Source organism: Neoarius graeffei, chromosome 25 (assembly GCF_027579695.1).
Source record: "Neoarius graeffei isolate fNeoGra1 chromosome 25, fNeoGra1.pri, whole genome shotgun sequence".
NCBI classification, from domain to species: domain Eukaryota; kingdom Metazoa; phylum Chordata; class Actinopteri; order Siluriformes; family Ariidae; genus Neoarius; species Neoarius graeffei.
Genome location: NC_083593.1, coordinates 50,587,690 through 50,597,861, shown reverse-complemented (window position 1 = coordinate 50,597,861; position 10,172 = coordinate 50,587,690). Strand labels below are relative to the sequence as shown.

General features: G+C 41.7%; 1 protein-coding gene across 2 annotated transcripts in view; it reads left to right on the top strand.

Moving 5' to 3' along the window:
• The window catches only part of tctn1 (tectonic family member 1), a 44,821-nt gene that overhangs the window by 20,515 nt on the left and 14,134 nt on the right, over positions 1-10,172 (top strand). For both annotated transcript variants that reach the window (XM_060908910.1, XM_060908911.1), the window contains exons 9-12: positions 510-635; positions 769-858; positions 4,780-4,916; positions 7,005-7,158. In XM_060908910.1, coding sequence (XP_060764893.1) covers positions 510-635; positions 769-858; positions 4,780-4,916; positions 7,005-7,158 — 507 coding nt within the window. The remainder of the gene's footprint in view (positions 1-509; positions 636-768; positions 859-4,779; positions 4,917-7,004; positions 7,159-10,172) is intronic.

Genomic DNA, 10,172 nt, shown 5'->3' with positions numbered 1-10,172 from the left:
CTCGGCCTTGAATACTGACCTCGGCCCAGAGGGCCTCGCTCAGTACTTTCAAGACCTTGGTCACGGTCTTTCATGATACAGACCTCCCAGCTGGTAAATAACATATGTATGTTCCTTAACTTATTTCATAGTTTTGATGTCTTCAGTGTTGTTCTACAATGTAGAAAATACAAAATACAGAAAAGCCTATGAAATGTGTAGGGGTGTACAAACTTTTGACTGGTACTGTAGTTCTAAAAAAAAAAAAAAAAGCACACTTTCTGGACCTGAATATATTTCAGTTATTGTATCATTAAAGTATGTAAAGTCTGTTTTACCTGCCAAAAGTTTAAAAAAAGGAGAAAATTAGATTGACACCAGCGCCACTGAAAGACACCCCACCGACTGCACGTCTACATTTATAACCAAATCTGCTTCATCAAAAAGAACATTAGAGTCAAATTGGAACAATCTCGTAAAGACTTGCAGTACATGTTGTCTGAAAATCTGTTTTCTGAAATCTGTTTCAGGTTAAATACACGGTCAGGTTTGATGACGCTGGGCAGATTGTGACCGTGAAGGCGTCTTTCGTTCTGGGTGCTGTAGATGAAAAAACGCTGCCGATCCAGCAGGAATTCCACATAACGTTTGTTCAGGTGCTTGTTGAATGGATTTGTGAATGTTTTGTAGTTAAATTAACATCTTATTATATTAGTAAGTATTCAGTACATGTATATGATTTTAAAATATACATGTTTTTAGTGCAACTCTGTAAACTCAATGTTCTAGGAGTCCAGAAGTGATGCTACACTTCGCTCCAGTGGAAATCCTGGTTATGTGGTTGGGCTGCCCCTTGTGGCTGGATGGAGAACTGCAGAATATCCTTTCCTTTCCCTCACACACTCCTCTGATCATATTTGGATTTAAATGGTGCAAAAATTTAAAATCAATATGTATATATACTAAACTACCTGCTTTACTCCATCTGCACTGAACACTTCAATGGTTCTGGCTTTAATACACCTCACTCAGATTTTCAGCTTATGATCAAACCCTTCTTCTTCTTTCTCTCCACCTTTTCCCACTTCTGCATGGGGTCAGTGTTTCTGACAAGTCTCCTCCACTCGCTCCTATGCTGCACTTCTTCCCCTGTGAGTCCTTTTCTTCTTAGATCTTCCCTCACACTGTCCATCCATCTTCTTTTCGGTCTGCCACAATTTTGTCTTCCATCACCCTCCTTCCAACGTGCTCCTCTTCCCTTCTCATTACATGACCATACCACTGGAGTCTCTTGCACTTTCTTGGAAGCTTCCGTCACCTTAATAGTTCCTCGTATTCTTTCATTCCTGATGTTATCCATCTTCGTTACTCCATGCGCCCATCTTAACATTCTCATCTCGGCCACATCCAATCTTTTCTCTTGCGTCTTCTTTGTAGCCCATATTTCTGCTCCGTATAGCAGTGCTGGTCTTACTACTGTCTTATAAACCTTGCCCTTGGTCCGTATATTTATTTTTCTGTCGCATAATACTCCTGATGTCTTTTTCCAATTCCTCCAACCTGCCTGGATTCGGTGTGTTATTTTGGCGTCTAAATCTCCATCACTTGCCACGGTGGATCCCAGGTATTTAAAGCTCTCCACTCTTTTCAAGGACTCCCCTTGCATACTAACCTCACCTAGCCTGGGCCTGCCCATCCTAAGCGTGACGCAACACGAGGGCCTGTTGCGAGCTTAGTCTGGCCAGGCAAGCTATCTACAGCTCTTCCAAGCTCCGGAAAAATCGGGAGCCAATCAACTTTGAGCATCTCCAATGGCCCTGGGTGTGTTCAAGGCACTGACGTAGTAGAACTGCGACCGGAAGCCACAGATTGTTTACAGAATCATGCTGTATTGAAAGCATTCAACGGGAAGTTCTCATTGAAAACGGAGCAAAGAGCAGCCCTGGAGGTATTTATTGAAAGGAAGGACGTTTTCGCCTTGCTCCCGACCGGCTTCGGTAAGAGTTTAATCTACCAGTTAGCCCCGCTGGTAGCCAAATCAGTGGGGCTCAGCGAGAATCCTATCGTCGCGTCACATACGTCAGAGGAAAGAGTGATGTGATTGGTTTAAGCTTCGTCACAGCCTTTTCTGGCTTCGACCAGTAGCAAACTGAGGCATTTCAGGGAGGCGGGTCAACCACGGGCTCTGGGAAACGGTTGGGCTGAATATCTTGGCCAGACCAATAGCTCGTAGAGCTTTGAAGTCGCGTTAGCCAGGCTAAACCTCACCCTCACTTCTATCACAGAAACTCAGGTATTCGGTTTTCTTCCTATTGATCTTTAACCCTCTCTCTTCTAAAGCCCTCCTCCAAAGCTCCGACTTCCAATCTGTTTGTGCAGCATATCACAATATCATCAGCAAACAGCATGCACCAGGGAGATGGGTCCCTCATTCCCTTGGAGATGACTTCCATTATTAAGTCGAAACGGTAGGGGCTTAGAGAAGACCCCTGATGCAGGCCCACTCAAACAGTCGTCCATCCAGTCAGGCCCACACGGCTCCTTCCCTGAGTTCTAGCGCCCAAGTGCATATCTTGTACTAAGCGCACATACTTTTCTGGCCCACCTTTAATCCTCATGCACCTCCATAATTTTTGTCGAGAAACTTTATCATGTGCCTTTTCTAGGTCAGTGAATGCCAGGTGCAAGCCCTTTCTCCTTTCCCAATGTTTTTCCATTAGCTACCTCAGTGTGAAAACTGCATCCATGGTTCTCCTACCTGGCATAAAACCAAACTGTTCATCGCCTACTGATGTTTTTATCCTAAGCCTTTTCTCTATTAATCTTTCCCAGATCTTCATTGTATGCGACATCAATTTTATACCTCTGTAACTGCCACAGTCTTGGATGTCTACCTTCTCCTTATAGATCGGTACTATAACACTATCTCTCCATTCATTTGGCATTTTCTCTTCCTGATAGATCTTTCGCATCAGGTCCCACAGCCTATCCACTCCCTTTTCCCCCATGCTCTTTCATACTTCCGCTGGAAAACCATCTGGCCCACTTGCTTTTCCATTTTTCATCTTTTTTAATGCCTTCTCCACTTCATCCCTACTTTATATCTGTGGTCAAACCCTGATTGGGGACTCCGTCCCCAAAAACCGTCCTAGGATTCTCCTCATTAAGCAGATTCTCATAATATGTCTTCCATCTTTCCTTGATCAAACCCTTCATCTAATGCCAGAAAATTTAAATGTGTTTTAATTAGAGATTTTTTTTCTACGATACCAATACTGAACACTTGAGTGTCAGGCAATACACACACTCATCTGATATTATTCTCTCTAAAAACTACTAAGCTTTAAAAACTTCAGTTAAATTTTTTCACACAAAAATCACTCGTGTTGTAAATATAAAATCAATCCTACAAAGGGAAGAAAAAAAACAGTCAAGTCCCTTTATATGCAAACATTTCTAGTTCCAAAAATAAATTTGTTTTCAAAATCCAATTTCAGTCTTTGACATTTGGTACAAGCTCTGATATCCGATATGCTGTGCATGATATCCAATAAAATTGATAAAAAATAATTAGGATTAATTTTCCTGTTAGTCATTATAACATAAGCATACGTTCATGATTTTAAAATCAGGTGTTGGAGCCAGAAAACACATGATGCAGTGCAGAGTGAGCTTTAGTAAGCAGGATAAATAAATGGTGCATTACAGTATATAATTTTTTTTTCCTTTATAGACCAGGGCAGTTTTTTTGCATACTTTGTTGATGTTCATGGTATGATAACTGTATATTCAGTCCAAATGTATCGATCACAATATCAGCTTCCTATTTTCAAAGAGAACGACATTAAATGAACAATTATTGGGCTGTGCTTACAGTAGGCTTCAGTAATTAATTCATCAAATCATGTTTTTTTTAATAATTGTCATAATCTTGTAGCAGACGTAAAATATATATATGTTATTTACCAGCTGGGAGGTCCGTATCGTGAAATACCGTGACCGAGGTCTTGAAAGTACTGAGCGAGGCCCTCTGGGCCGAGGTCAGTATTCAAGGCCGAGGTCACGGTATTTCACCATACGGACCGACCTTAAGCTGGTAAATAATATATTTATTTTTTTCTTTACCAAATTCTAACAGAAAACGAGAGCGCCCGAAAGGGAAAACCAAGCCGAGCCGCCATTTTGAATCCTCATTCACAGCTGTAATGCAAATGGCTTCCTCCTCGGTATACAAGTGCACTTCCATGGCAGGGAAAAACCTACATTTTGCCGCCTATGTAGTCCCCTATTTATACAAAATTGAGTCATTCAGGATTCAGCCATGTTTTTGCTCGGCGTTAGCAACAGTTACAGGTTTTTAGCTTTCTCCTGAAATGTTTTCTTTTATTTCTTCTTCCTCAGGGTAGTAAAACTCGCTTTCGCTGTGAACACTGTCGTTATCACTATCCATGCTGTAAAATTAATGCTATTCTCCTGAGAAATGCTGGCAAAAATTTATAAGATTTTTGATAATTTTATAAATAAACCTTATTAAAAAAAGATAAATGTTGACAAAAAAATGCTGCTATGTTTGTTGTTGTTGTGAACGAGCGAGTCGTCAGAGGTCCGTAACTGGGGTCCGTATTGTAGGATACGGACCCGCTCGCCAGCCAATCAGAGCGCAGGATTTGATGGAAACCGGACCGCGAAAAAAATAATTGGAAATATCGGTTAACATATTGTTTAATGCTGCAGATATTTTAACTGGGGCGAGCCTCTAGTTTATTGATCTGTTATTCATTCCTTAACACGTTTTGTACAGGAATTCTCCGAAGCTCAGATCCAGATGGATCTCTCACTGTATTAAAGAGTTCTGCAGAGCAGGACTGTCTGTTCGGCCCGACCCAGCGCTCCCCTGTACTGTTCGGGATGGATGTGGTGTCAGGATGCACATTTAGGTACAAGATTTAAACACTTAGACAGCAGTGTTGCAGAGTCAGGGTCCTTCCAGAACAGGTTGATTGATACAGACATCATGTGACAGATCATGTGACACTTTAATTGCACACAAGTGGATCTTAATCAATTAATTATGTGACTTATGAAGTGGACCAGCTCTTTGGGGGTTTCATACGAAAGGGGGTGAATACCTATGCACACTCCAGATTTCTGTTTTTTTCATCTAAATTATTATTTGTGTCACAATTTAAAAAAAAAAAAAAAATTGCACCTTTAAAGTGGTAGGCATGTTGTGTAAATCAAAGGGTGCTAACTCTCCAAAAATCCATTTTAATTCCAGCTTGTAATGCGACAAAACAGGACAAACACCAAGGGGGATGAATACTTTTCCAAGACTTGGTACTGAATATTTACAACCCCGATTCCAAAAAAGTTGGGACAAAGTACAGATTGTAAATAAAAACAGAATGCAATGATGTGGAAGTTTCAAAATTCCATATTTTATTCAGAATAGAACATAGATGACATATCAAATGTGTAAACTGAGAAAATGTATCATTTAAAGAGAAAAATTAGGTGATTTTAAATTTCATGACAACAACACATCTCAAAAAAGTTGGGACAAGGCCATGTTTCCCACTGTGAGACATCCCCTTTTCTCTTTACAACAGTCTGTAAACGTCTGGGGACTGAGGAGACAAGTTGCTCAAGTTTAGGGATAGGAATGTTAACCCATTCTTGTCTAATGTAGGATTCTCGTTGCTCAACTGTCTTAGGTCTTTTTTGTCGTATCTTCCATTTTATGATGCGCCAAATGTTTTCTATGGGTGAAAGATCTGGACTGCAGGCTGGCCAGTTCAGTACCCGGACCCTTCTTCTACACAGCCATGATGCTGTAATTGATGCAGTATGTGGTTTGGCATTGTCATGTTGGAAAATGCAAGGTCTTCCCTGAAAGAGACGTCGTCTGGATGGGAGCATATGTTGCTCTAGAACCTGGATATACCTTTCAGCACTGATGGTGTCTTTCCAGATGTGTAAGCTGCCCATGCCACACGTACTAATGCAACCCCATACCATCAGAGATGCAGGCTTCTGAACTGAGCGCCGCTGATAACAACTTGGGTCGTCCTTCTCCTCTTTAGTCCGAATGACACGGTGTCCCTGATTTCCATAAAGAACTTTACATTTTGATTCGTCTGACCACAGAACAGTTTTCCACTTTGCCACAGTCCATTTTAAATGAGCCTTGGCCCAGAGAAGACGTCTGCGCTTCTGGATCATGTTTAGATACGGCTTCTTCTTTGAACTATAGAGTTTTAGCTGGCAACGGCGGATGGCACGGTGAATTGTGTTCATAGATAATGTTCTCTGGAAATATTCCTGAGCCCATTTTGTGATTTCCAATACAGAAGCATGCCTGTATGTGATGCAGTGCCGTCTAAGGGCCCGAAGATCACGGGCACCCAGTATGGTTTTCCGGCCTTGACCCTTACGCACAGAGATTCTTCCAGATTCTCTGAATCTTTTGATGATATTATGCACTGTAGATGATGATATGTTCAAACTCTTTGCAATTTTACACTGTCGAACTCCTTTCTGATATTGCTCCACTATTTGTCGGTGCAGAATTAGGGGGATTGGTGATCCTCTTCCCATCTTTACTTCTGAGAGCCGCTGCCACGCCAAGATGCTCTTTTTATACCCAGTCATGTTAATGACCTATTGCCAATTGACCTAATGAGTTGCAATTTGGTCCTCCAGCTGTTCCTTTTTTGTACCTTTAACTTTTCCAACCTCTTATTGCCCCTGTCCCAACTTTTTTGAGATGCGTTGCTGTCATGAAATTTCAAATGAGCCAATATTTGGCATGAAATTTCAAAATGTCTCACTTTCGACATTTTGATATGTTGTCTATGTTCTATTGTGAATACAATATCAGTTTTTGAGATTTGTAAATTATTGCATTCCGTTTTTATTTACAATTTGTACTTTGTCCCAACTTTTTTGGAATCGGGGTTGTATTTACAAATACTACATATTCATTTATAATCATAAATATATTCTTTATTGTCGTTAAATTTTAGGCTTGAGGACAGTGCGAACTGTTCGTTACTCTCTGAAGTCATTTTAGCGAGACTGAAAGGCCAGACTTTTCCAGACTCTGTGGCATCTTTTGGAAATTCTCTTCCTCAGAACCCCATGGACTGGGTTCCTATAGAGAACCAAACCACACCAACGGTAAATCCTTACATGCTGTACTAACTCGCACGCTAACGTCTGTGTAACAGGGTTTCAGCATTATAATATCCCTTATACAGTATACTGACCTGTTTGGAGAAGTTTTTAAATAGATTTTTAACACACTTCTGTAATGATAACCATAGTCTAGAAGAACTGAAAAGGCTCTTAAAAGACTAAAAATCAGACACCCTCTCACATCTAAAGATGATGTGTCATTAGTCACACAGTTATGCCGGCCGTCCACCAAATGACTTCAAGTGATTATCGATGATTTTGTAAACACTGGGGATCTTGCAGGGTCCCTACATATATGAGCCAAGACTAAAGATACCATTAAATACGTTTTATTTTATTGGAACATAAAGGCTAGAACCAGAACGTCAAGGACGTAGTAGCTTATCTGGCCTGCTATCAAAACATCAACCAGAACTGAAATGTGACACTGTGAGAGAGGACCAACCTCTACGACAAATTGTTCACATCAGGAAAATCAACAAAGGACTAAATTTTGTTCCCTAAGGGAAGATCGACCCAAAACATCGATCAGAACTGGAATCAGATGAGAAATCAGAGAGGAGATGCAAGTTCTAGCGAGAAGCCTGGAAAATGTGTTAATTTGACCTAATTACTAACTCCTTATAAAAAAAATTGACAAAACAACAACTGAGTTTTGTGTGGAGTGATGTTCTTTCAAACAAAACAATTGGAACAGAAATCTGTGGAGAACTGACGGAGGAGATACGATTTAACTGAATTGTGGACGACAGACGGACGCCACGCCATGGCAACAGCTCGTCAGCCTTATGGCCAGGTTGAGCTAAGGTGAGCTGTCTTAAGACTGACTTAAGACAGCGATCCTGACCACCTTACTCTAAAACGATCGAGATGATGGGAGCGCACCTCAATGCTAGCAACACTCATGATTTTACTCATGATGGGGCGGCACGGTGGTGTAGTGGTTAGCACGGTCGCCTCACAGCAAGAAGGTTCTGGGTTCAAACCCAGCAGCCGGCGAGGGCCTTTCTGTGTGAAGTTTGCGTGTTCTCCCCGTGTCTGCGTGGGTTTCCCCCGCAGCCCAAAGACTGGTTAACATGGGGCGGCCTTGGGTTGAAGTGCCCTTGAGCAAAGTACCTAACCCCTGACTGCTCCCGGGCGCTCTAGTGTGGCTGCCCACTGCTCTGGGTGAGTGGGTGTCTGCTTCAGATGGGTTAAATGCAGAGGATGAATTTCACTGTGCTTGAAGTGTGCATGTGACAAAGGTTTCTTCTTCTACTCCAACATTGGAAATTTGTCTGCGACATGGAAATCATTTGAAAAGTCATTCGGTGGAAGGCTGGCTTTAGTTGCTGTGGATAAAATCATCTGCTAAATGCTGTAAATGTGAATGCTCGTCACTGATGGTTGTCAGTTTAATTAGGAATATTTCCATTTGTTCACATTTCCATTTTTCCTTCTCCGTGCTTGTAATTGAGGTGTGCAATGGGACGGGATCTTGCAAGACCAACAAAAAAAGTCGCAGGATGTTTGTTTATGTGGGTAGGCAAGATGGATGAACATTCACAGAGATGCCAATCACTACAATTCGTGCGTAGTCACTACGTTTTTGACAGTAGCACTACGAGGCTACGACCGTCTATTCAGTTTATATGGGATTCATACGATTTTAGCATGGATGCGGTTCGAAACGCGTGAATCTATAAGGGTTCATGATATTTTGCCGGTGTTCGGTACATTTGAGGCCAATTATCGCTTGATAATTCAATATTTTGACTGTATTTATGGTCAAAGTTTGCTTCGATGGGCGCCGCCATCTTTGTTGACAAGCGTTCTGCGCATGCGCGAATTAATTATTGATGCCGCGATGGAATGTCGAGCAGCCCATGTCACTAGGTATTGAGGGGCTGTCGGGGTGTTGTAACCTCACAAACTGTCACTCAAAACATGAAATCAGGGTTGTCATCCACCCAAAACACCATGTTCCGAATATGCAATGAACATTTCACGATATATTCGCAAAAAGAAACGAAACACTGTTGGAACTGAAACAGTCATCTTCTGAAGTAAATCAATCAGAACTGAATAAGTAATCTGACTTGATATTGATGAGATTAAAAGTGAAAGGAAGTTGATAAAAATTAAAAGTAATCAAAGTGACTTGACATTAATCATGGGAATAAAAAGGAAATACATGTTCCAGTACAACTATTTGAGTATTTGCGAATTGAGTGTTCCAGTATCTCATCTCATCTCATTATCTGTAGCCGCTTTATCCTGTTCTACAGGGTCGCAGGCAAGCTGGAGCCTATCCCAGCTGACTACGGGCGAAAGGCGGGGTACACCCTGGACAAGTCGCCAGGTCATCACAGGGCTGACACATAGACACAGACAACCATTCACACTCACATTCACACCTACGCTCAATTTAGAGTCACCAGTTAACCTAACCTGCATGTCTTTGGACTGTGGGGGAAACCGGAGCACCCGGAGGAAACCCACGCGGACACGGGGAGAACATGCAAACTCCGCACAGAAAGGCCCTCGCCGGCCACGGGGCTCGAACCCGGACCTTCTTGCTGTGAGGCGACAGCGCTAACCACTACACCACCGTGCCGCCTGTGCTCCAGTATGTTATCTATAAATATTGATGGCATGTAATCTGCATTTGTGTAGTAAAGTTAAGAAAATAATATTCACTGTTTGAAAGTTGATTGTATACAAATTACCAGAGAAGTCTTTACTTTGTGTGAATGTGGTGAGTTATGAGTATCACTCATGAGAAAATCATGAGTGATTGTGGTTTGGTTTTATTTTTCAGATAATTGAAAAAAAAAAAATCAACAATTTTCTCCCCCCAAAACCAACATGTCCCAGTTCATTTTAGTCACCTGTATTCACACAGAATGGCCCTAAAAAAGCACCAATTTCCAAAATTTCCGAACCCCCAGCTGGATTGGACTCGCTCCGCGCCCTATGGCCGCTCCGCTCGTATGCATGTGCCACTACACATTGAT